Source organism: Podarcis raffonei, chromosome 7, assembly GCF_027172205.1.
Source record: "Podarcis raffonei isolate rPodRaf1 chromosome 7, rPodRaf1.pri, whole genome shotgun sequence".
NCBI lineage: Eukaryota > Metazoa > Chordata > Lepidosauria > Squamata > Lacertidae > Podarcis > Podarcis raffonei.
Genome location: NC_070608.1, coordinates 45,468,065 through 45,494,510, shown reverse-complemented (window position 1 = coordinate 45,494,510; position 26,446 = coordinate 45,468,065). Strand labels below are relative to the sequence as shown.

Here is a 26,446-nt window from a genome sequence, read left to right as displayed (position 1 = left end):
GAATATTTCTCTGGAGCAGAAAAAGACTTTATTCAGGAAAGCCACTTAGCGACCCAGTCTTCCCTGCATCTGAAGCCAGAGACAAAAATCTGGTGAGTGCAGTGGTGTTAGGACCTTAGCAGTGCCACTCCATGGAGAACCCTGACCTTGTTCACAGAGGTAGAGTCAGGGCATGTTGCTTGAGTCTCAGCAAAACATTTCCAGTTCTGCAGGATAACTAGCTTTGCTTGAGGGCGAATATGGGCAGGGCTCATTGGCTCTCTCTTGAGACGCAAAGCTGCATTAGCTCTTTCGGTGCTTTTCTCTGATCTGCAGAAGCCGTAGGATGCGCTCATTTTTCGTTAGATCTGAAGGCAATTCGTTTTTCTGGAAACAAGACACGAGTCGGTTGGAAACCAGAGAAAGGACTTTCACCATCTGGTTCTCATGCAGCAGACTTCAAGGAACATCACCCAAAGGAGCATCGGCATTCAACATTCTGCACTGAGCTACATTCAACTGTGGACTCATGCACTTCTCATCAGAAAATATACCAATGCTGTATTACTGAGCCTTTCAGCGGGCTTGTTTAACAGGGACTATAATTCAAAGTTGGCTTGTGAGGAATTACTCAGATTAGGGTGGCTAACGTGGTCCTCTGGTTGTTGCTCGACTACATCCCTGACCACTGACCATGGTGGCTGAGGCTAAGGCCAATGCCATTTGTAGGACTCTGCACTTCCCATCCCCAGGGCAGATCCAAAGGGGTCTTCAGCAAGCTACCCCATCATATTCTAGTGACTTCCCTGGGCTGCTGCAGGACAGCGATTCTGCTTCAAGGAGCACATCAAGACACTGCAAGGAGTGCAAGTTACTGCCTTTCGTTTTCTGGCTTTTAAGTTGAGAGAAAATGAGTCAAAAAGATTCTACGATATGGTGAACCTGTGGCCATCCACACCTTGTTGGATTCCAATGCCATCAATCCCAGCCAGCTTGAGCAATGGTCAGAGCTGGTGTTCAGCAACATCTGGAAGACCACATGTTCGCCATCCTTGCTCTATACTGCAGTGATGAATGACTATTAAACATAGATTTCTTTCCAATAAAATCATGATTTGGCACTCATGAGAGCAGGATCAGCTGACACTCAAATTTACATTCAGGTTTCAGTAGCATTTAAACTAGATCTGTAATGAATTGACTTTGGGCCTCCCTTGAGGAGGAAAAATACTATATTGGTCTACACAGATTTGTATTCTAGTATACTGTGGAGGCTCCAGTAAGTTTAAAAGAGGCGGTGGTGCAATTCTGTAATGACAGAAATGTCCAGAAAACCTTATGCCCAAAGAGATTTGTTAGTCTTTAAAGGTGCCAGTTGAAACTTGGATGATTTTGCTGCAACAGGTAACAGAAATACTTTGCGGGATGAAAATGGTTGATGCAAACAATTTTTCCCAAGAGTTGTGCTGCCCTCTAATGGAAATACACGACATGGAGAATTTATTCTCTGTTTTTGTTCCTAATGTAAAACTTCAGTCTAAAATTACTAAGAATTTCTATGAAGAGATTCATGCAAAGACTGAGACATTCCTAAGAGTTTCAAAGGTCTGACAATCTTAAAACAAAAGTACACTACCTTGTTCCTAAGGAGCGGGTCTGCTCCCGCTTCTATGAGTAGTGCTACTGCTTTAGCGCTGCCCCCAAGAACAGCTGCATGGAGAGCTGATGTTCCGTTCTAGTATATAGAAAAACATAAAATATATCTATATGCAGATGATGTTGCTAATAATAACAACAATAATACAGTGGTACCTTGCAAGACGAATGCCTCGCAAGACAAAAAACTTGCTAGACGAAAGGGTTTTTTGTTTTTTTGAGCTGCTTCGCAAGACGATTTTCCCTATGGGCTTGCTTCGCAAGACGGAAACGTCTTGCAAGTTTGTTTCCTTTTTCTTAACACCGTTAATACAGTTGCGACTTGACTTCGAGGAGCAACTCATAGAACGTGGTGTGGTAGCCTTTTTTGAGGTTTTTAAAGACTTTGGTGATTTTTGAAGCTTTTCCAAAACTTTCCCGACACCGTGCTTCGCAAGACGAAAAAAATCGCAAGGCGACAAAACTCGCAGAACGAATTAATTTCGTCTTGCGAGGCACCACTGTAATAATAATACGTAACTTTTAAATCTCAGGTCTTTTAACAGTGATGCAGCCTTTTCCAACCATTTCCAACAGATGGGTGGGCATAAGAAGACTTTAACCCACCTGAGTTTGAGACATGGCATATGTCAGGCTTCCTCAAACTCAGCCCTCCAGATGTTTTTGGCCTACAACTCCCACGATCCCTAGCTAGCAGGACGAGTGGTTAGGGATGATGGGAATTGTAGTCTCAAAACTTCTGGAGGGCCGAGTTTGAGGAAGCCTGGCATATGTAAAAGGGAAAAGACCCAGGACCCTGCTCTGATTTATATTACATCTCTATATTAGAAAAATATGTGAATTAACTTAGGATTTTGAGTCAAACTGAGCAATCTTCTGTGAGAGTCCCACTGAAATTAGTGAGAGCTTCCACAGCATCCAAGAGAACTATGGTTCTGAGCATCCCAAATATTTTCTCAGTACTTGCCTTCAATAAACCAAGCGTAGGAGAGAATTTAAGCAATTCCTCTATAACATCACTATATCCTTTGTTCGCAGCTTTAAGTAAAGCAGTTGTGCCATCCTACAACAGAAAGGAGAAGAGAGAAGAAACATGAATTGAAGATGACCATTTGTCCTGTTTTAGACTTATCCTTGTATAGAATTCATAAGGGAAGGTTCCTCCCATTCATTATAACCCATTTAGATCTTGTTATTTCTCCCATAAGCAGGCTTTGAGTGTCCTTACTGTACATGATGCCCTTACTGCATGCAGCAGCAGTGCTTTTATGACAACCATACCCTAGCTTTGCAGACTTCAATGTTTAAAAATATTGTCACTGAAACATTCCTAAGACTGTGATCGTATAGTCACTTAATCTAGGAATACCGTAGGTCCTATTGAACTGAGCTAGCATCGCCATTCAGCAAACTGAAGCAATTGGCTCAGGTGGTGAGGCTGGTTAACTTGGGCTTGCCTTCACTGGTGTAGCATGACATGCTTGCTGCCATCAGAAGCCCTCCCCCTCCTTGCTCCCTGCCTCTCTCAAGAAAGGTTCAGGGGCAAAGCATTCCTTGGAGTAAAGCATTCTAGGAGCGATGGCCGAGACTCCCTGTGCTCCTGCTGCAGTTTACTACCTAAAATTGTTAGGAAAAGTTTTAGAATTACTGTACAATTTCCCTCTAAATTTTAGGGCTTCGGCAGCAGCAAATCATAACAGTGCCACGGGCAGTCTCACATCCAGCATGCCCAGAATGCTTCACTTGAGGTAGGACCTTGGAGCAGGGAGCTGGAGGGCCTTGCCACTGCTTAAGCAGCAGCAAAATAAATATTAAGTAAGGTTGAAGAGGAGAAAGGGAGAATTGCTCCTACCCTTTCCTTCTTTTTATGGCACCAGCTCTGCTTGCTATTGGGCAGCCACCCTGTTGACACCAGCATTGTTACAAGGCAGCATTGAGTCTGGGGCGAATATGGCATTTCCCCGGTGCATCTACACAGCCTCAGTTTTGCCATTGCTGTTTTACCCTGTACAGGTAAGCTGTATCAATGCTGGTGCCAGGAGGGCAGTCTGCAGCTCTCCCCCCACCACAATGGCTGCTATGACCAAAGGAACAGCATGCACATTGAATTTATAGATGTACAACTAAGTGGTTTTAAGGACATACCTAAAAATGTGAAATTCACAAATGTACGCACCACACAGATACATAAACCAGGAAGTCATTTCCCACCCTTTTCCTGTGATTGTCATTTGTTTTAACTGTTTTTAATTCTAAAATTGTAATCCGCCCGGGACCTGCTGGTGCATAATAATGGTGATGAGGATGATGTCTACAGCTCTCTATTTCGTGTATACTTGGTGGCAAATCTGGGTTTACGTAATGGATGAAGCAGCATTTCCCTGACAAGGCCACACAAAGTGGCATCTGGCTAATGAAGGCTGGTGGCAGCTTTCCATTCTCCTTGGAGCAACCTGGGGATAACCACGAGACCTGGACATGAAAAGATGCTTGGACCTCTTTTCCCTGTTAGCCTTGAACTGATAAAGGACTGGGAGTCTTGAAAGCCCGTCACATTTTTCTTCTTAAGTAGCAGTTGGTGGTTTACTAAACATGAATAATCCTAATCTATTATATTCTACTCATTTGAGTGAACTGTATGTCCAGTGGGCTTTACTTTATTTTGAACAGCAGACCCTTATGAAATCCATCAGTTACCACAGAAGGCTAGTGCTCAAGAAAAAGAACTCTACTGGGCATGCAACATTTGATAAGAGGTTCTTTAGATACAGATTATCCTTGATCTTAAACTGAGCCTCCAAAATGCGTCAGCCCTCAAACTTGCCTTCAATGCCAAGGCCATGCTGTGTAATCTATTGAGAAATAGCAAATAACCAAGTGGATCTGAGCACTACATCTTTGTCGCTACTGACCTACCAAATTTTTCTTAATAACGTGGCAGACAGTGACAGGGACCACTCAGAGACAGAGGTTAACTGTTTAATTTACACTTTTATTACCAAGAGGAAAGGGATTGGCTTTTTTCTTAAGTATGATTCTGTGCTCTGGTTTTGTAAAACATCTCCAACTTGGAAACAGAAGAAGCTGTTCCTTCTGTTGTAAGATGCCCCTTGCAATGAGAGATAATTGAGAGGGATGCTAGCCAACCTATTCTGCAGGGTTGACTGCCACAGCACACCAATGAGATGTTCTAGAATATGGGTGGGGAACATGTAGCCTTCCATAGGTTGCTACACACCAACTCCCATAATTTCTGATGACTGGCCATGCTGGTTGAAGCTAATGGGAGGTGGACTCCAACAATATACAGGCTCCCAACCCCTGTCCACCATATCACAGAGCACTGTTGACTCCTTTTCTTCTAATATAAAGCCCCCAAAACAAAAGGCAGCTACTCACACTCCTTGTAGCATCTCGTTCTGCTCCTCGGAGCAGCATCACTCGCACTACCTCACTGTGACCCATCTGAGAGGCTATCCACAATGGAGCTGTCCCATCCTTTAAGAAGAAGACGAAATAACATGCAAAACAGGACCCATCAGTTTGATACAGGCAGCACGCTGAACAGCTCTGGCAGCTCACCACAAGATTCTGGCTGGAACTCAAGGACAAAATGAACTTGAATCCTTGATGAAAACCTGTTTCCCCTGGAGAAGGGACATCGTGTTCAGCTCAGCGTTCAGGGAATGCAAACAGGCAAACAGAATCTATATATTTCATCATGTCCTTGTGGCTGAATAAAAGTTTGAATAGTGCAAATGAAATGTTCACTAACTTAATAAGATGAAAACAGTACTCTGTATAACAAACAGTATTTTCTCTGTTTTAAACGCCTTAATTATTATCAGATGCTATACCAAAGTTTAAGAAGCAGGAAGTACTGGTTCCTTATAAAGCTAAACGCAGACAAGAGTCTATTTTGTTTGTTATCAGGTCATGAAGTGTAGTTCTGTATTCGTTTGAAGGACTCTTTTTAAACAAAAATAATACAGTGCTGATGAGGAAAAACAAGGCTGAGGGAGAGGAGTTTCTTGAGTTTTACTTCCTGTGCCCAATTCAGTTTACAAAAGCCTTGCATCTTCTTCTTTTTTAAAAAACCCAAACAGTTTTCCAACCATAGAATATATAATTCTGCTGAGATAAGAAATGAGCATCTTTATACCTGTAGCTTATACAGGATGCAAATTCAAAACTCTGTACAGTGGTATCTCGGGTTAAGTACTTAAATCGTTTCGAAGGTCTGTTCTTAACCTGCAACTGTTCTTAACCTGAAGCACCACTTTAGCTAATGGGGCCTCCTGCTGCTGCCGTGCCGCCACCACGCGATTTCTGTTCTCATCCTAAAGCAAAGTTCTTAACCTGAGGTACTATTTCTGGGTTAGTGGAGTCTGTAACCTGAAGCATATGTAACCTGAAGCGTATGTAATCCGAGGTACCACTGTATTTCAGAAAGGAAATTGCTATTTGTTTTCTACTAGTGGCGATGCTGTACAGCAGTTAAATTTTGTGGTTAGCTTGTGTATGTTTTCAACCATGGGTTGGTAAAAATATTGGTTTGTGGATGGTGTCACCAAGCTTTCTTAAATATCAAATGGTAGAATTGGGGAAGATTTGAAATGCTTGTTTCTTGATATGTTCAGTGATGAGGAGTGCAGAGAGAAGAAATGCCATGGTGCACCTACAGCAGCAAAAGCAAACACCTTCATCTGCCCCACCTGCAATAAAACATGTCTCTACAGCCACAGCAGGCACTGTAACTCTCCAGCGGTTTACTTTACCCACAAAGGCACACTCTTCCACTGTTTTCTGAGACAGACCGATGCCGGCAAATATTAATACAAAGAAAAAATGCAAAGGCTTTCATGGACCTTAGTGGGAACCAAACAAGGCACTTAGGATGCAATCCTGTACACAATTATCCAGGACTAAGTACCACTGAATAGATATATATAGGACTGCAACATTATTATCTTATCTCATTTCCTGCAAACACTCAGTCTGGAAGTTAACAGCTAGCAAAATTGAGGCAGGTAATTAAGTTCAGTGTCACAAGGTGTCAGTGTTTCCTAGAACTAGTAACCTTAGAAGACTCAGCTGCAGTAAACCTGTTAGTTCAGGCCATAACCTTCTGAGTCAACAGTAGATCTGCCAACTGAGGAGGTGACAGGGTTACTTGTGAACTAGATTGCTTTGGGCCCTGTTTATCAAGGTAGCAACTGAAACCCTGTGGACAGGCTGGTGCAAAATGAAAAGAGCATAATGATAGCGGCAGAAATTCCAAAAACACATGAGGAACAAGGCAACAAATAGTGCATACAATTCTGGTTCCCTTGCCTCAAAAAGGATACTGTGGAACTGGAAAAAGTTCAGATACAGTCAATCAAAGTGAGGCTTAATGTTAAAGAGATTCAATAATGACAAAAGAAGGAAATTTCTTCACACAGTGCAAATTTAAACTATGGAATTCATTCCTACAAGAATTCATTCCCACAACAGGGCTTTCAAGAAGAATAGACAAATGAATGGAGAACAAGGCTATCAGTGGTTACCAGCCACAATGGCTACGGTCTAACGCCACTTGCAGAGGCAGTATGGTTCAGTGGTTGGAACCTGCAGGAGAACAGAGTGCTGTTGCGCTTAGGTCCAGCTTGTGAATTTCTCATGGGGAGTTGGTTGGCCTGTGAGAACAGGATGCTGGATGAGATAGGCCTTTGGCCTGATCCTGGAGGGTTCTTCTTATGTTATAGGAATAAGGAAACACAGGATGCTAACATGATTTTTACACATCCTATAGTTAATTGTGGCTTTGTGTGCCTGGAAATACCGAATGAGAAGGCACGTCACTTGAGTTCATGTTTGTTATCAGCAACCTGTGAATGTAAATGATTAAGGAACCTACTTACCCAGAACCTGCAATTTCCCGCATTTACACCTTCCTCTACTCTTGGTGGAAAATAACCTCTGGTGCAATATAGTTCAGTCAGTAAGTGGCTCTGGACTTAAGCCGGATTTCTGTGGCACTGGGCATTTCTTGTTAGTAGGGATCCTCTTTGAACCCAAGGGCTACAGTCCCTCATGGGGAACCTTCCTTGGTCCCCATGCCAGTGGTGGGCAGGGCCAAAGCCAAAAATGGGTGGGGAAATGTTACATCCCAGAGCCCTGAAATTGAAGAGGCTTTTTCGCATGTATACACCCAGAGGCTTCCATGCTCAAGCAACAGGCATATTATCCACAGTTGACAGACACCTTCCAGCTGGGCAAAGGCACTCATGATGAGCACAGAAAAGGGTCAGTGAAAAGGTGCAGCCTGAGCAGGGAGCATGGCTTAGGGCCAGACAAAGCCCAAGAGGGCCACATATGGTCCACATGCCTGAGGTTTTCCACCCCTTGTAGCTATTCTGGTCTTGTTGGGGAGATAGAACAAATTTCTTGCCTAACTTTCTGACTTTTGTGTCCTCTAAGGATCCCATGGCACACATACCTCCTTCAACTGTTCCATGGGACAGATTCAAGGAAATACCTATAATCTAAGTAAGAATGCATAACCAGAAATGCCAAGTATTAGAGGAAGTTAAACTACAACCTCGGCAGTCTGTATAGAAAACCCAACAGCAGCACATGTATCCAAATTTGATCAAATATTAACTTCCATATCAAAGGCACACCAATAACTGGAATGTAGTCAGCACCAAGGCACAGCCGGTTAGTCTTAGCACATGAACAGATGAAGGGGAAAATCTAGGCAGTATCAATCTTAAAAATAAATAAGGGAGGGTAACAAACATTGTCTGTGTCTTAACAATGCTGAACATTACCTGCCTTGGCTGGTTGACCTTTGCTCCAGAAGACAGCAATAGCCGAATTAAATCCAGGTAACCACCTTGGGCAGCCAGGAAAAGGGAAGTAGCTCCGTCCTTAATTTTTTAAATAAAATATTTAATTAGCTTTTAAGCTGGCAAAAAAAGATTTCTTAACAGAATCATTGAACTCTTCCTTTCCTCCATTAGCCCACAAGCATAGCAAGACTGCTTATATACTGAAGTATCTTTTTCATAACTACCGATACATTTCTGCAGCATTGATGAATGCAGAAAGCAAGCTTGCTCTTTAATTAGTCTGCTTCCAGTCTTTCATGTAATCAATTTAAAGATTAAACAATAAACCCTGGTGCTTTCTGAGTAATGGTTCCAGCAAATGTGCGTTTGAAGTCTGCCTCTTGTGGAAGTCCTTTGTGAGTGCTGCTGAGCAACAGAAGCTGATCAGATTTTTGGTTTTAAGAACAACTTCCTTTCAATCATTGCTTTAAAGTGCATTACATATTTCATATCCTATCCAAAAGTGCTATTTGAAGCAGCACACATGCTTCTCCTACGACCAGGTGGGCAGCAGCAACAGCAGGTGGGAAAGGAGAATCTCTACCACCCTCTCCCCTGCTGCCACCCACCGACTCGCAGGAGAAGTACGTTAGATGCTTCAAACAGCGCTTAAAGGCAGTCCCCACATTCCAGTTCCAGCATGGAGGGCTGCCTTTAAGTGCTTCTCAAAAGAGCTGTTTGAAGTAGCTGCTCCTCTCCTGGGCTTGGGTGCACAAGAGAACTCTCTGCAGGGAAACTTCATAAAAGGCAGTTTCCATTATACCCAATCTCCATGTGCAATATTAAACATGTACAGCTTATAATTTTGCCTTCTCATTCTGTGTAATGTGTAGAATGGCTCAAAGTGTAAGGAGGAGCTGGCATACTGGGCAAGCTTTGAATTTTCCACCAACTCCTTTCCAGCACGTATAGTAGCACAGAAACACCAGTTCCAGAGCACTCTGCTTTCTCATTAACAGAAAAAATGAATCCCGGAAAGGTTTCCTTAAACCTTGAACATTCCAGGGGAAAGGGAGGGTCAGAATGGCTGAAGGCCAACTTCAAGTAAACTCACATAAAGCTGATCGTGAACATTGGCACCGTGCTTCAGCAATGTTTCCACCACTCTCATGTGCCCGTACTGACACGCAGCTAACAGAGCAGTGCCTCCATCCTGCAAGGGGGTGGGGGAGTAAAAAGAAAGCAGAAAATAGGCACAAGTGAAGGGGAAAAGACAAAGGCTGTAGAATACCACCTACGTCTTGCATTTCAATACGATACAATAGCAATGAAGAAATCAAATAGAAGTTCTGCAGATAATGCCAGGGGAAGCTGTTGGCAGTGGCAGAATTTAAGCCAGAGATTTTCAAACTTTTCATGTTGGTGACACACTTTTTAGATATGCATCATTTCACGACACTGTTAATTCATTTTCGCATCATTTCGCGACGCAGTAATTCAGTTTTACTATCAAGCCAGAGGTTAAACTAACCCCTTTCCATCCCCTGGAGGAGCGTGGGGAGCGTTCTCATGACACACCTACATACTGCAGCCGACACACTAACGTGTCACGTTATTTAAGCCACGGCCTTGGAACAAGAACTTTGGGAGGAATAAGTGTATCTTGTTGAGGGCTTAAGTAAATATTCAAATAATCATAGAATTGTAGAGTTGGAAGCAACCCTGTTTAGTTCACAATAAATGAACAACACATAATTCCCATATACAGTACCTAAAACGTGAAATTCTGAACAAGGCTTTTTCTGATAACTTGTCCACACTATATTACTTCAAACAGCTGTCACTTGTAGTTTCCAGCAACATTTCCCATCCAAGGATTTGATACCCAGGGTCTCTTCAAACAGGAAAGCACTTTTCTTCTTTCTTCCAGCATGAACTTGGCTTTCTTCTTCTTGGACTTTAATGGTCTTGCTGCAAAGCCACAGGCCCTATTATACTGGCTATGACATTATGACTTATTAATTACAGTCATTCATGAAGTTTAGCATCTACACCCTCCCTGTGGAAAGCCCTCCCTTCAGATGTCAAGGAAATAAACAACTATCAGACTTTTAGAAGACATCTGAAGGCAGCTCTATTTAGAGAAGTTTTTAAGGACTGATGTTTTTATTATGGTTTTAGTTATGTTGTAAGCCACCCAGTTGCTGAGGAAACCCAGCCAGAAGAGTAGGGTATAAATAACAAACACACCCCTAAACATTTTGTGAATCTAAGTTTGGCCTCATTGAGGGGCAGTATTTCAATACTGTATGAGTAGGAAAATGAGAGTATCCCTAAACATTTTTTAAGAAAAAAAGCACTGATTACAGCAGACTTCCATACAATCACTAGCACTGGATCCCAACATTTTTTTGTTCCAAAAGTCAGCCCTCACCCCTGCCAACATGTTAACTCAGTTGGTTAAAGTGTGGTGCTGATAACGCCAAGATCACAGATTTGATCCCTGTACTGGCCTATTCCTGCATTGCAGTCAGTTAGACTAGATGATCCTCAGAGTCCCTTCCAACTCTACAATTCTATGGGATGTCATGTAAAACGAAACTGTGTCAGTCTCTTGAAGTAAGGTCTGCCCTTTCACACATAATGCAGTTGGGAACTGGGAGGCACAATTAAAAGAGAAAGCAAGTCGAAGGAAGTGAGCCATCCTGCCTCCTGGTTGTCTTTTTCCAGGACATCTCCTTCCTTTTTTACTTTTTCTCTTAGCAGGGCTTTTGAAGCCTGGCTGAGGGAAAAGTGACATTACTGACGGGGCAGACGTAAAAGAGGTAAGAGGTGGGACGGGGGTTATTTATTTAACACATTTTAATCCAGCTCTCCAGCTGCAAAGCCTCAAAGCATGGTTTGCAGATGGATTTTACAAAGAGGATATTCCATGCAAACATGACACAAAAGGAAAAAAGCAGGGGGGGGAGTAAAAACACTCTTAAAGTTGGCTGAGATGGAAACGGTTCAGCTGGTCTGTCAGCAATGGAAAGAGCTGTTTTGACCCATTTCTACCAAGTTCCCACAGGTGAAGAAGGCTGGTAGTTGTAGCACCACGGAGAGCTGCCAGTGAGCAACTTGCTCCCACAGAGGTACTGAGGTCTGTAACAAATCCACTTTAAAAAAAGAAACAGACCATTTTCTGGACAGGAAGCTGGTACTGAAAAGTGTGAAATGAACAAACGATTAACTGGAAAATGTATAAAACACCCTGCAGGCAAATCAGGATGAATGCTCATTCCTACACTTAAGACATTTCTCTATTCCTCCTCATCTAAAAAGTAATGACAAGCACTGCTTCCTGGGGAAGGTGTTTCACATTCCTCATCATTTTTTTGTACTGGATGCAGTTGTTTATGTTAACTCTGGAACAATTTTGGCTACATCTGTAGGGAATTAGAAGCTGTCTCTGGCAAATACGCTGGAAATTCCGAGAAATGAAAACCATCCTGGCACAATTGCACATCAGCAAATCAAAGCAGAGACTTTTGCATAATGCTGGCGTTACACATGCGAGGTCTTTTCAAACCAGAAAAGCCAAGGCAGAAATCATATTGCTGATGCTGTGCATTTCACGACAATAATGACAATGGGTTTCAGCTATTGCAAAATGCTTTTTTTAAAAAAACAAACCAACATGCAGTGCAATGTGCTACAAAGAGCTGTGCATGCTGTCTAATTTTTCTGGTTTCCTGCTGCAGTCCTCCCCCCACCCCCACATGCACATCCCAATAACACTACTTCGGAATATTGCCATCGCCGTGTTACTGTGCAATCTGGAAGGAAAGCAAAAGCCAATCTCTCCTGACTACCTAGCCAGCCACATGAATGCAGAAGGCTACATCCTTATGTACACCACTTAAGACCTTGAGTAATTAAGCGGTATATAAATAGCAAAAAATACTGTGCATGCCTTAACGTGAGAGAGTGCTCCCTTTCACCCTCTCCCTCTCTGGCACTGGCTGACTTATTATAGATTTTCATATTACATTAAGTTCTGAAAAGAAATACACATAATTCTCATCTCTCTTGCTTTTGATCTTCTAGGGCAAACATTTGCAAGGGGGAACTTATGCATGTCCTCTGTGCAGAGTTCGATAAATTTCCTGCTTTTACATTAGATCTGGACTCTAAACTGTGGCTAACCTTAACTAGTTTGCTGAAACAAGCCAGCTTCATAATTATGATCATCCACAATTTGAGAGGTTTGGATGACACAACAAGCTGTGGTTAATAAAGGGGGGGGGGGAATGAAGAAAAAGCTTCCAAACTCCTCCTTGCACTGCAGCAGAGCCAAAGGCTTAGCTAGGCTCATTCTCATCATACTAAATTATTGTGTGATGTTCAAGCTGGGCCAATGCCTCAGCTTTGGTTGCCTACGTGTATGAAATAAATAAAAAACAAGGTTTTGGTGAGGGTGAGGGAAAGAACTCCAGAAGTAAATAATTGTAACAAAACAAGGTCAACACGGATTTGTGCACTAGGCTGGAATATTGTCATTTGGTAGTATGCAGCTAAGTTTTACTCTGAGGAGAACCACTGAAATTAACAGACATGACTAAGTTAGGTCCATTAATTTTAATGAGTCTACTCTAAGTAAAACTTAATTGGATACCACCCTTGTTTCCAAGACTAACACAGCCACAGACTCTTAAGTCCCATAAAACTAAGGACAGGAACTGGTGTTTCAGTTCTGTGGATCTGTCCTTCCTTAGCACTCTAAGATCTCTTCCAAATCTGTGCACTTCCGTGCTTTGTTTGCTTCCGTTCAGTTAAATTCAGTGAGAAATTGTTTTAACAGGTGGCCAATGGCAAAAGTTGATGGGAAAATTGCCCTACATTCAACTCTTCCCTAATATGAAGAATATAGCGCAAGAGTAGAAAAGATGAAGGTGAGACGAGTGCATTTTGCATGAGCCATAGGTGATTTCATGCTAGCACAAAGAAACAGATTTCGCCTAAAGCAGTTGTGCAGGTGGCATTGACTACAGAAGGGAGTCAGTTCTTTCACAATTCAGGCCACGGTCATCTGACAGCCTAAAGCACATGAGTTATTTAGTCTTATCTTGGCAGGTATACAGTAGCTACTCCTGTCATGTTAAACATGAAATGACAGCATCTTTTCAAGAAAATCCAGCTGCCTGAGTGCCTGCAGCTGTAAATTCCATACAACTTGACTTCCAAGCAGAGTGGCCTCTTTCTGTCTTTCTTTTTTTCCATTTTAGATATTGCTTCTTGACTTCACACCACTGGGTAGCATAAAAGAGACAACCAATCTGGTCAGCTCTGGTTCTGCCCTTTTGCAACGGAAAGAGTAAAAATTATTAGGAAATGGAGCAGCACTTATACAATGAAAATGGAGTAGTAAAAGCCTGAGCCGAGCGTATGTCCTGCCAGAGAACTGTGTGGCAAGAAGCAAAATTATATCATGGGCCTCTCGCTTGCTCTCCATGCCAAATCCCTGCCTGCCAAAATTCATCATTGTGGTGTTAAAGCCAAGCACAATCTCTTACTTTGGTTTTAAATTCTGTGGAGGCTCCATACTCAAAGAGAAACTTCACGATATCATTGTGACCTTGTTGTGCAGCAAAGAACAGGGCAGTGGCACCAGACTGAAAAAGAGAAACATAAAGCCCATGGATTAGGTATGTAAGTACATTTCATTTAATCTACATAACAATGTCTTTTAAAACCTTATTTTAAAGTTGGTAATGCTTGAAATGTGCAAATCCAAATTCTCATATCTAGCAGCAGCTGCTCTTCAGTTAAAACATTCCCACATGATTCTATTCTGGAAGATTCCAGCACAGCCTTCACCACTTCACCAACCATAGTGCCCTCCAGTTGTATTGGACTACAACTCCCATCACTCCCTGCCAACACTTAAAAAAAATTTAAACTTTCAAAATGAGTAACAAAGCCGAAATTCAAGACACTACTTTTCATAGCTTGGGGATAGAACAACTGAGAAAAGAACCTGTTAAATTTCTGTAACACAGCTGTGAGGGAAAAGGAAGGCAGCGGCCTAGTATACACATAATGTTAAATCATGGTTTAGTTAGTGCTATGTGCACATGACTTGGGTTGCACGCTTCCCCCTCCCTCTTTCTCCTCCTGCATGGCAGTGGGGAGAGCTTCTGAAACCAGTTTCATAACCCATGATTTGATGTTGTATTATAACCATTCTAGAATTTGTTTTAAACCACAATCCCAAGTTATCTAGAAGAGTTTGGATTTGATATCCCGCTTTATCACTACCCTAAGGAGTCTCAAAGCGGCTAACAATCTCCTTTCCCTTCCTCCCCCACAACAAACACTCTGTGAGGTGAGTGGGGCTGAGAGACTTCAGAGGAGTGTGACTAGACCAAGGTCACCCAGCAGCTGCATGTGGAGGAGCGGGGAAGCGAACCTGGTTCACCTGATTACGAGTCCACCGCTCTTAACCACTACACCACACTGGCTCTAGGAACAAATACATTAAACCGTTTAACAAGTGGTTAGCTACAAAAGCATGCATGCAACCATATGGCAAACCGGTCATCTGTACCTCAAACGGGATACATTAAAATAAGTTTAACGAGATCTGTTGCTATGCCTTCCCCTTGTTGAAGGAACACTTCAAACGAGATTCTCAGAGTTAGGTCAAGTGGACATGCTAGCTTTATTCTCCTAGGGCTCTTTATCAGATGCTTAAGTACACTGAGATAATGGAGCTGCTCACATACATTAAGGACTTTGTTGGATGAAAGCCTCATACCAGCAACTTCTAAAGCAATTCTAACCATCTTTAAATTCATCTAGGAAAACTCCTATTATCCACCAGTAGATCTGGTAGATGTTGCAATTTGCAGATGTCATCAAAGGGACCACTATCCTAATTTTAGGTAACCAAGACAGGTATACACACATATTTTGTAAACAGATGAGAATTGTGTCATTCTTTAGACATATACCTGTTTTCTGTTATCAGGAAAAAATGACTCCAGGCTCCTGGTGCACTATCAAGATGCTAAGTTTTTGAATAATTCTAACGCAGGCCTAGACAGACCACTTATTTGCTACTGGAGGGAATTCTGATATCACCAAATCAAGCTTGCCACTCCTTCTTCTCATAAGGTATCTGTGCATTTAATATCTGCATGACAGATAAAAATTTAATGTATGAAGCCATTCCCAGTGCTGAGATGCCTTGATAAGGAAATCTCCACCTGTTGCATTTCTGCCCATCATAGGTAAAGGTAAAGGGACCCCTGACCATTAGGTCCAGTCGTGACCGACTCTGGGGTTGCGGCGCTCATCTCGCTTTATTGGCCGAGGGAGCCGGCGTACAGCTTCCGGGTCATGTGGCTAGCATGACTAAGCCACTTCTGGCAAACCAGTGCAGTGCACGGAAACGCCGTTTACCTTCCCGCTGGAGCGGTACCTATTTATCTACTTGCACTTTGACGTGCTTTCGAACTGCTAGGTTGGCAGGAGCTGGGACCGAGCAACAGAGGCTCACCCCGTCACAGGGATTCAAACCGCCGACCTTCTGATTGGCAAGTCCTAGCCTCTGTGGTTAAATCACAGCGCCACCTACATCCCTACAGCTGTGCAAAACAGAGGAGCCGTACCATGGAAAAGGTGGCAACTTTCACTGGTGATTAACTTTCTCTCTGAGTTTAAAAGGCAACAGTGAGAGCTGCAATTAAAAGCTGTGCATAGAAACAGGATATGTTAAAATGAAGATGTGGTTGTCACTATATCCTGTAGTCCTTTTGAGACAGGCACTTAAAAGGCTGTTAGGAAAGAAGTTGATTAAAATGCTATAATGATGGAGGGGGGTTAGAAGCACCATCCTGGAAGAATAGCAACCTCCAATTGTCAGGCCAAGTCTGAGTTGAACTACACTGCTTGCTGTTTAATGGCAAATGATGTCTCCTGCTTGTACAGAAGCCAGATAAGAAGAGGCTGACAACCCTACAGAAAGAGATTGATATCCTGGTTGCAAGTAACCAAGGAAATTCAAAATATCAACTCAATTTAATCCTGGCTTAATTGGCTAGGTTATGTATGACCTTCATGCACCTCCAGCTACCCCCTTTGCTCTTGCTAGCTCCCCACAAGCGAAGAAATAAACCAGGAAGCTGCAGTTAATCCGAGTTTCCTGTTAAGTGCAAACTGGGGTCTTAAGGTGGATTCCACACAAGCCAAGATTCAAAAGCCAACTTTAAATTAAATGAAAGTTGACTTCCTAAACCTCTTCTTTAGAAGCCATCAGTGTGTTCCTGGCTTATATGAAATGGAAATCTATGGTTAATTTGAGCTTCCTGGCTTGCTTTTTGTGGGGGTTTTTTGCATAGGGACTGTATACAAGTACACAACGCATACCATGGCTTATTACATCAGGAACTGATTGTACTAACTAGGGCATTGTGATATCCTATTGCTCATCTTTGGGGGCCCTTAGCGGTATCTACTAACCAGGACCCAAACTTGCTGACCGCATATATGTCACTCATTGCGTACAGCCACAAGTTCTCACAATAAAATAGGTCTTGAATCTTGCATTTTGGCCTAGTCTTTCTTGCAATCCCTTTTAAAATTAAGAATTCTACCGTACCTCTCTCTGAAGGTTGATATCAGCTCCTTGCAGAACCAATTCTCTCACACATTCTTTGTGACCATAGTACGATGCTACCATAAGCGTTGTTGAACCAAGCTGGGCATAAAGAAATACAAACTCATTATCTTAAAAATAGGATAGAAAGCCATGCAAACCTGAAGGCTGTATATAATTTCTCTGCACCTGCTCAATAGAGAAGGGAAGGCCTTTTGGCACACGCAAAATGCTTTGTGACCCCTGCTGAGTAACTACTGAAAGTTCCCACAAGAGGATGCTAGGGTTTGCGGCTTCTGTGCAAAATGAATCCCAGCACTCCAGATCAGCGAGTCTTGATTTTCTGCCGAAATATGCTGGAGGGTTTGCAAACTGTTGGAAGGTGTGCAAACTGCTTTTTAAGAAAAATAAAAGCGCAAGGGGAGTCCCAGTCATGTAACTGCCATGTAACGTGTTGTTTGACTCCTGCTTTTGAGCACACTCAATATGAAGAAAATAATGCATTCATGTCAAGTCTCCCCACTCTCCCGCTAGACCAGATTATGCAAACAGATGCAAATCATCTGTTCCTGTCATGCACAAAGTCCTTACGCTGTCTTTGCAGTCCACATCCACACGCCCACTGTTCAATAGCAGCTGGAGAAGTGCCAAGTTTCCTTTCCTTGCAGCCCAAAACGCAGCATTTGCAAGTGGTGTCTCCTTCTGTTAACAAAACCAAAATGCAACAAAAATCAGATTATTCTGTAGAAACGTGGGGATATCTGTGAATTCTTGCTAGTTAGGGATCTTTTTTCTTCTTTCCTGGCAAGGGACCTTTGCTTTTAACAGTGCATGTTCTCTGCTTTGTTTTCTTAAGTGGTTAACAGAAACACAGCTGTTCCGCAAAGGAAAGCTGGTTTCCACCCATTTGACTCTCGAAGAACACCTTCTTACCCTGTGGGTATTGGGCCTACACACTAATGCAAGCATAGAGTCATTATTTTATGCTCTAGAACATAGCTTTCCAAACCGTGTGTCGTGACACGTTAGTGAATCGGCTGCAGTGTGTAGGTGTGTCACGTGAACGCTCCCCAGGATCCTCCTGGGCCTGGAAAGGCGTTAGTATAACCTCTAGTTTGATAGTAAAACTGACTGTCGCGAAATGATGCAAAACTGAATGGCTGTGTCATGAAATTATGCATGTCTAAAAAGCGTGTCACCAACATGAAAAGTTTGGAAAGCTCTGCTCTAGAAAGACCACACATAGCACACCAACCTGGCTCACCCTTGGTCACAAAAGGGTGGATAAGATATGCATCAGAACAGAAAGGGATCAGACCACTGTGAAACAAGCACACAAGAATAGTTTTTAGGGCAAAACCCTATACAGTGGTACCTCGCAAGACGAATGCCTCGTAAGACGAAAAACTCGCAAGACGAAAGAGTTTTTCGTTTTTTGAGTTGCTTCGCAAGACGAATTTCCCTATGGGCTTGCTTCACAAAGCGAAAACGTCTTGCAAGTTTGTTTCCTTTTTCTTAAAACCGTTAATACCCAGGGAATCCGTGCTTCGCAAGATGAAAAATTCGCAAGACGAAAAAACTCGCAGAACAAATTAATTTTGTCTTGCGAGGTACCACTGTATTCAATATACAGCAGCTAAAAGTAAAGGTACCCCTGACCAGTCGCGAATGACTCTGGGGTTGCGGCGCTCATCTCGCTTTATTGGCTGACGGAGCCGGCGTACAGCTTCTGAGTCATGTGGCCAGCATGACTAAGCCACTTCTGGCGAACCAGTGCAGCACACGGAAACGCCGTTTACCTTCCTTCCGGAGCGGTACCTATTTATCTACTTGCACTTTGACATGCTTTTGAACTGCTAGGTGGGCAGGAGTAGGGACCGAGCAACGGGAGCTCACCCCGTTGCGGGGATTCGAACCGCCGACCTTCTGATCAGCAAGCCCTAGGCTCTGTGGTTTAACCCACAGAACCACTTGTGTCCTTCATACAGCAGCTAAGGGGGCATAAAATCTGGCAGAACCAACACCCTGGTATGCTAGAGGAACACAAGCTACATTGTCATGCTGGTGGAATGGCTAAAATGAGGCAGAGTCATAGTTAGCCATGTGGCAACCTAGAGAAGGAACAATGCAATTCCACCGCACCCTGTGTGCCTCAAGACCATGGCCATGAATTCCAAAGGGCTAGGTTTTAAATATTTAGATATTCAGTGCAGTGACTCATTTAAAATGTTTTAATCAATTAAAAAGTTGTTGCTTGTGAATCACAAAACAGATTAGATGTTTTAAAGATTACAATTACAATACATGGCAGGTGTCACCTTAGAAGAGGAAACCCTCTTTTTCTTCTACACAGGAGGGAATGCTTCTTCTAAAATGAAGCTGGATGTGACACATGTGCATCTTTTCCAAAAACAGAGACCGGGGTTGGGTGGGTTCTATTGTTTTACTCCTATACAAATTTATGTTGATTTTAATCAACCAACCAACCAAAAATAATAAAATTATCTGGGTAAAAGCTTAACAAAGGGCATAAGGAAAAGATAGATCCTCTCCAGATGACATAATTGTTGTTTTTAGGGGAATGTTGAGATGTTGCCCATTTCCTGAGGAAAATCCAACTACTTATTTTCTCTGAATTCAAACTACTATGTCATTCCCTACAAAAAGCTTCGTATCTTTCTGTCATTGTGCTTGTTTTTTCTTCTTCTTTGGAAGCTTGTGCACTTTAGCTTTCCAGCACTCCAATAATAAGCGCTCATAAAAACACACAATCATACAAATGAACAAAATGTTCTGCAGTAAGATGCAGGTTGAAGAAAAATATTAAATATTTGCAAACAGCATCAAACTTGAAAGTATCTGTTTAAAGAAACAAGAATACAGTGGTACCTCAGGTTAAGTACTTAATTCGTTCTGGAGGTCCATTCTTAACCTGAAACTGTTCTTAACCTGAAGCACCACTTTAGCTAATGGGGCCTCCTGCTGCTGCTGCCGCGCTACCAGAGCACAATTTCTGTTCTCATCCTGAAGCAAAGTTCTTAACCCAAGGTAATATATCTGGGTTAGCGGAGTCTGTAACTTGAAGCGTATGTAACCCAAGGTACCACTGTACATGAACTGCATAATATAGAGACCAATGAGCACACTTTCAGGTGAAGATTTCTGTTTATCAATTGTCACCTGTTTTCTGATGAGTTATAATCCTCCTCTCTTTTATGTACTTGGATGAATTATGTGGATTTAGGCTTCTTACTGCAATCTTTGAAGTCCGGCCTATCTTAATTTATTACCACCCTAGTATGATAACACGCTCTCTCTGACTAAACAGCATAACCAAGTAAGAACATCTGACAAGCATCACCTTCATTTTTCAGAACTATTACTCAGAATTTCCAGCTAAAAGGATCAAGTAACAAGGAGCGGGACAGATCCCTGCCTGAGAACATGGGAGAGCCACTGCCAGCCAGTGGAGAAACTATTGGTGGAAATGTCCCAGGGATCTCACTCAGATAGGGAATCCTATAGCCAGTACACATGTCGACAGCATGGGGCAAGGCTATGCAGTGCAACACTTTCAACTTGTTTTTTCAATATGTGACTGGGGGCAGGAAGTTTGACAGCACCCCCTTGTATAACACAGCCTCAAATTTCATGCAATATAATAGTGAGCAAAAGTGGGGGTGGGCAGACATAAAAAGTACAAGAGAGAGGGCCTTTTTGGTTGTGGCATGTAAAATATACAATGCTCTGTGGAGGGAGGCCAGCTTGGCTCCTTGTTCCTTGCATTCTGGTCAATGGCAGAAGCCAACTTGTTTCAGCAGGTGCTTGGCTGCACGCAAACTGAAATTATTATAATCCACAGTTCATTACTTTAATTGCTATGTTAAAACTATTATTTTTTCAGTCTGTGTTGGTTTTGCTGTGAGCTGCCTTGAGACTTCCTGAATTACTTCTGAGGCAAAAAGTATCAGGAATATTAATAATAAATACACAAATAATGCAGCGCAAACTCTTTTCTCTATACAGCATCCTCGGACATGTTATGTCTGCACTGTGAAGAAAACGCCTCCTCCAACACTGCTCCACACAGGGCATGTTTCTGATGCTAGGTCTCACCCGCCACACAGCACGTGCAATAGTTAGCAGGAGAAAAGAGGAGTGCTTTTGTGCATGGACAGAGAGCTTTCCCCTCACCACTCAACATGGCCAGCCTTCGCACATCTGGGATTAGTGGGTGAAAGGCTTCATCCTGAAGTGGACGGCACCACTTCTTGGCACCGCTCAGTTTAAAAAAAAAAAAACACACACACACACACACCGCAGCTCAGCCTCAAACCGAGCCTGAAAATGAATGCCTCGCCCACACTCCACATGCTTAACCTTTCAACACTCCCCCACCCCAATCGCCGTTTAATAAAAAGTAAACATTGCTTTAGCCAGCCACCTGGTTCCCGCCAGCTGCATTGGCGCTTAGGGGGAAAGAGAGGAGCCCAGCTTGCCCCGCAAAGCCAGAGGCAGCCGCTGAGCCAGGCCTGCCATGGCATCTGCAGTGATAACAGGTCACAGCCGCAGGAGCACTTGGAAGAGGATGAAGAAACCGAACAGCAGCGCGGCTGGGGAAAAGCTTACCTTGAAGGACATGGTGAGATCCCCAAAGCGGTTCATGCCTGCCAAACCCAGCGAAGCCGCATCGCTTCCCCAGCAGCACTTCCTTCCCAGGCCTTCCCCGGCGTCGGCACAACAGCGATCATTGGCTCGCCTTGCGGAGCCGCTGGAGCAGAGCTGGCTGCAGGGCTGCAGGCGGCGGCGGCAGCAGCAGCAGCAGCACCGCGCCCGAGCCGGCGTCTGAGTAAGAGCCGCGGCAGTCTGCCAGCCAGCCAGGCAGCAGCAGCAGCACGAGGCCTGCTCTCCTTCGCAGCTTGCACGCTTTGCCCTCTCATCATTGCCCCCTCGGAGAATTCCCTCGCCCGCTTAGGTTACACCGCAAGCGGCTGACCTAGCAACTATGGTGAATTGATATGCAGCCGGGCGTTGAGAAGCGCGCGCTCGTGCTGGGCGTCGCACGTTGCAGCAGCACTTTGCAAGCGAGAGATTTGGCTCTGCGCCTAAATGAGGGTAGACGGAAGGCAAAAAAAAAAGTGCAAGGAGGCCTACTGGCCTTGGTGTGTGCACGCGCAAATTTCACTTGTGTGAGCTGATCAATACCTTTATTAGGATTTCTTGAAAAGCCTGAAAAAAGGTTACTTCTTCGAGAGCTTTGAGTCCTGAAGCACGGGGGGGGGGGAATTCTGCCTGAAAGTGTAGCCACACACACACACCCTCCCCAGGCAGACAAGCTGTATTGAGGATTCCAGGAATATTGGGGAAGGTAGTTTGTTAAGAGTGCTGGGAATTGTATACAAACTACAGTTCCCAGGATACTTGGCCTGTCCCTCCCCCCCATCAGGGTTTTCAAAACTTGCCTAGAACAGACCTTCAGTGGGTGACGCCTGAAGGGCCTCAGCTTCTTTACCACCAAACTTGGGTCTCCAGCTGCTTTTGGACTACAACTCCCATCACCCCTAGCTAGCAAAGATGATGGGAACTGTAGTCCACAAAACCAGCTGGAGACCCAAGTTTGGTGGTAGAAAAGCTGAGGCCCTTCAAGCCACACCCACTGAAGGTCCGTTCTAGGCAGAGCCAAGACATAAAACTTCATTATTTTTACATCCAGAGCCACCATCTAACATCTACCAATAACTCCAATCCACGCCCATGGAATGCAACTAAGAAACAGACCAACTTTGCATTTGGTTGCCCTATCCAATGCAGTTTGCAACTGACTCCTCTAACCGTAACAGCATGCAAACCATGCTTTGAAAAGCTTCGCTTGCTTATTTCTGGAAAAGAGGCCCATCTTATTTTCTAAGCACCTGGCCCAGGGCCGGATTTAGATGAAGAGGGGCTCTAGGCTACTCGACTTGTGAGGCCCGTCCCCATCCCCCACCCTCACAACTAGAAGAAAATGGAAGAGTGTTATAAACAAAACTGAGTGAACCCAAGGATGATGACAGGTATTTAAAATTCTACAATTCACAATTTCTCCTCTAAAGGGCATGAGATAATATTGTTAAATACCATGGTGATTTTAAAAAATGCATAAAATTAACACTGGAAATTTTGGCAATAACTGAACTTTGTAAACCTTTTGTGGCCAGGGCAGGCCTGGAACTAGTTCCCATGTCTTGTTCCTCTCTAAGGAATCAAGTTCAGCCTTCATGGCATTTAACCATGGCTCAGCATCCTCTGAAGTTAAACTGTGGAGCTCTTGGAAACCTGAAGGTTCAACTCACCATTTTGCCTTCAGAGTATTCCATTCACAGATCCACTACTTTGTGGCAGTGCTGCAGTATAAATTCAGAGACACAAATCCTCACAATTTGTATATGCACTATCTGATTACAGCTTTCATCCATGCTAGAAAGTGTGCTATACAAATAATATATTCAATCCAATTGTGTAAAAAGAATGGAGAGCTAAGACATAAAACCTCATGACTTTTACAACTGGAGCATTAGTAACTCAATTCTATACCCATGGATTGCACAATAAAAAACAACTAGCTTGGAACAGCTCTGATGCTAAAACACAGATCTGAAATGCCAACTTCCATAGATCCTGATTTTTACAGTTAGATGCCCCAGACCGACGGCCTAATAACATCCTTGCCTACAGACTGCACTGTAAAAATAGATCCAGTTTTTCATTGTGCCACTGTGGAATGAAGGCATATAGCCAAGGGCGGCACTGATGTTCATCCTCCAGACTTTTACATGCTGATACCCCAAACTGAGTGCCTATGTTCTCTGCTCATGGAGTGTATTGTGAGCTTTCATTATGTTATATATTTGCCTTGGAGTATATGCATGTAAATATACATTTAACAACAACAGCTTGTAAGAACAACAAAAAACTATTAAGCTCTTTGGCAGTGCCACAAGATACTAGATCCGTAATTTAATATTATTATTTATTAATTACCCACCCTTCACCCTAAGGTGCCAGGGCAGGTTACAACATTAAAACACAATATTAAAAACAGTTTAAAGCAACTTACAATTTGTGTTTCTTATATTGTAATTTAATGTTGTGAACCGCCCTGAGATGTATGGATAAAGGGCAATACACAAATATAATAAAGAATGAGAATAATAAGGCGGGTCTTAAAAATATATGCATGCATGAATCTGCAGGCCCTGGGATTTAACATCTAGTGACAAAAGAAGCATCATGAAGACTGAGAACTCTTAACGCGTGCATGCGCACACTGACATTTTAAAAATGGTGTCCTGTGGTGAGTAATGCCATGCCCTTTCATTAACTTTTGCTTCCTCTTTAGTTAATTGAATTCTGGGCACTTTTCTCTCCAGCAAAGCAGCAAAGAGTGTTAGAAATACCTTATGAAAATCACTCATCTCTTACAAACTCAAAGTAAAACAGCTTTCGAAGCGTGCTTTAAATTATTTACAAGCATATTAAATACTTTCCCCAGAGCGTTTAGCTATACATGCAGTTTTAACTCAAGGAGATTCCACTGCAGTCCACAGCAGAATGCTGCAGTGTGAAATGTGTAGCAGCCACTCAGCATTTTCTGTCATTGTTATCTCGTCAACAGGTAACTTATCAGTGGGATAATCTCTTCATTCCATACCTAAACATCTCTGCACAAGACATTTAAAGCAGTATCATACTCCTTTAAACAGTCATGGCTTCCTTCAAACAGGGAACTGTAGTTTTTAAGTATGTTGAGAGATTTTAGGAGACTTTTATTGCCATCATAGAGTTACAGTTTTTAGAGTGCTTTAACAATCCACTTCTAGAGGAAGTCTGAGAACTGCAGCTCTCTGTACTGTATAGGGCCTTATTCTGTATTGATTGGTTGTCATATTGACGGACTGCATTTACAGCTTTTCCTTCCGATCAAACAGGAACGCGCCTTCTGGCTTTGTGCATCACCAGTCCTGGATACTTGATGGTAAATGTACATGAACTAAAATCAATAAATGAGTGACCTATCATGTTAATTTCCCCCCTGCTATACTGTAGATGTTGTGGATATATGGCATTAACTAGCTGCCAATAGCATTCTGCACGAAATAGCATGAATCCCACAATAAATAGCCTGGTTCTTTTATAATATATGACCATCACGCATCCTGTGCCATTGAGTCATGCACATTAACTGTATATTGCGTTGGAAAGTTCTCGTATAAGATTTAAATTGGATGCCACAACTTAAAGTGAGCCACAGAACTGGAGGTTCCCAAACCAGTACAACAAAGCACACATTCCCATTTTCCTGTTGTTAAGTAACTTGTCAGTTACATCATGGGATTCACTGAATAGGGTGAAAAGGTGCTTGACTCACTTTCCATCATATACATGAGAATCAATGTGGTTTCCTGGAGAGAGGATTGTGGCATGTTGTGTGCTTTGGCTTCCAATTAGTGGCACAACTGTGCGTGCTGTTCGGAACCCACTTCAGTTCTTAAAACCTTTAGCAGGACTCAAGTTGCTCTTTGTATCGCTGAGTTTCATTCTTAGGGTGTACAAACATTCCTCATATATGTATAGTTACAATAAGTTTTAAAATACTTTCTTCCTCCCCTCCCAGCCCTGAGGATCCCCCCCCCCCGCCCAGCTTTGGTACATTGTGTGCAGGTTATGATTTCATGGCTTGTTTTGCCAACTTTTCAGATTCCTCCCGTCTCCCCTTTTTCCCCTTTTGTGTATTTTATGACTCATTCCATAGTTAACTGTTTACCTGTCCTCAGTTGACTCAATAAAAGAAGCAAAATGAATTTCTACTGTTTTTCTTAGCATTTCCTTCCATGCACATTTACATTACAGGGGAGCTTAATTTGTGAGTGAATTGCACTTTTGCTGTTAATCTAAAAATGCTGCATCCAGAAGGTTAAAGGCTTTAGGTTACCAACAAGCTGAAATAAAAAGTTACGCTCCAGTAAAGCCTATTTTTAATACACTATCTGTACTGTATGTGTTTTGGGTGTGGAGATGGCAATTTGTTTATTCATGGCATGAGTATAGGAACAGTATGTGTGCTTTTATCTGAAGACTTGGAGAGGCTTTTCCTCATCTTGCCTCTCTTGGGGCTCTGCTGCCCAGAGACAAGAGAGCTGTTGCCGTGGAGATGAAGGTGCCCTTTCCTGGCATGAGACCGGAGACCCTGGTGAGAAGGGGATCTCTCCTGTTGTTCAGGATGGGCTGCTTAAAGTGCCTTCAGGCTATTTTGTTATTCTTCTCTTTTCCCCACTAGTTTTGTTAGATCTCCTAATTATGAACTGTTGAATGAATT

General features: G+C 42.9%; 1 protein-coding gene across 1 annotated transcript; it reads right to left on the bottom strand.

Annotated features, from left to right (window-relative positions):
• Positions 1-22,112, bottom strand: ANKRD29 (ankyrin repeat domain 29). The gene is made up of 10 exons (XM_053396386.1): positions 21,721-22,112; positions 17,683-17,793; positions 17,095-17,193; positions 14,006-14,104; positions 9,565-9,663; positions 8,451-8,549; positions 5,035-5,133; positions 2,603-2,698; positions 1,616-1,714; positions 1-366 (listed from the first exon to the last, which is right to left on the bottom strand). The coding sequence occupies exons 1-10, from the start codon at positions 21,754-21,756 to the stop codon at positions 283-285; spliced, it is 921 nt and encodes a 306-aa protein (XP_053252361.1). The 5' UTR covers positions 21,757-22,112; the 3' UTR covers positions 1-282.
• Positions 22,113-26,446: the final 4,334 nt, after the last annotated feature.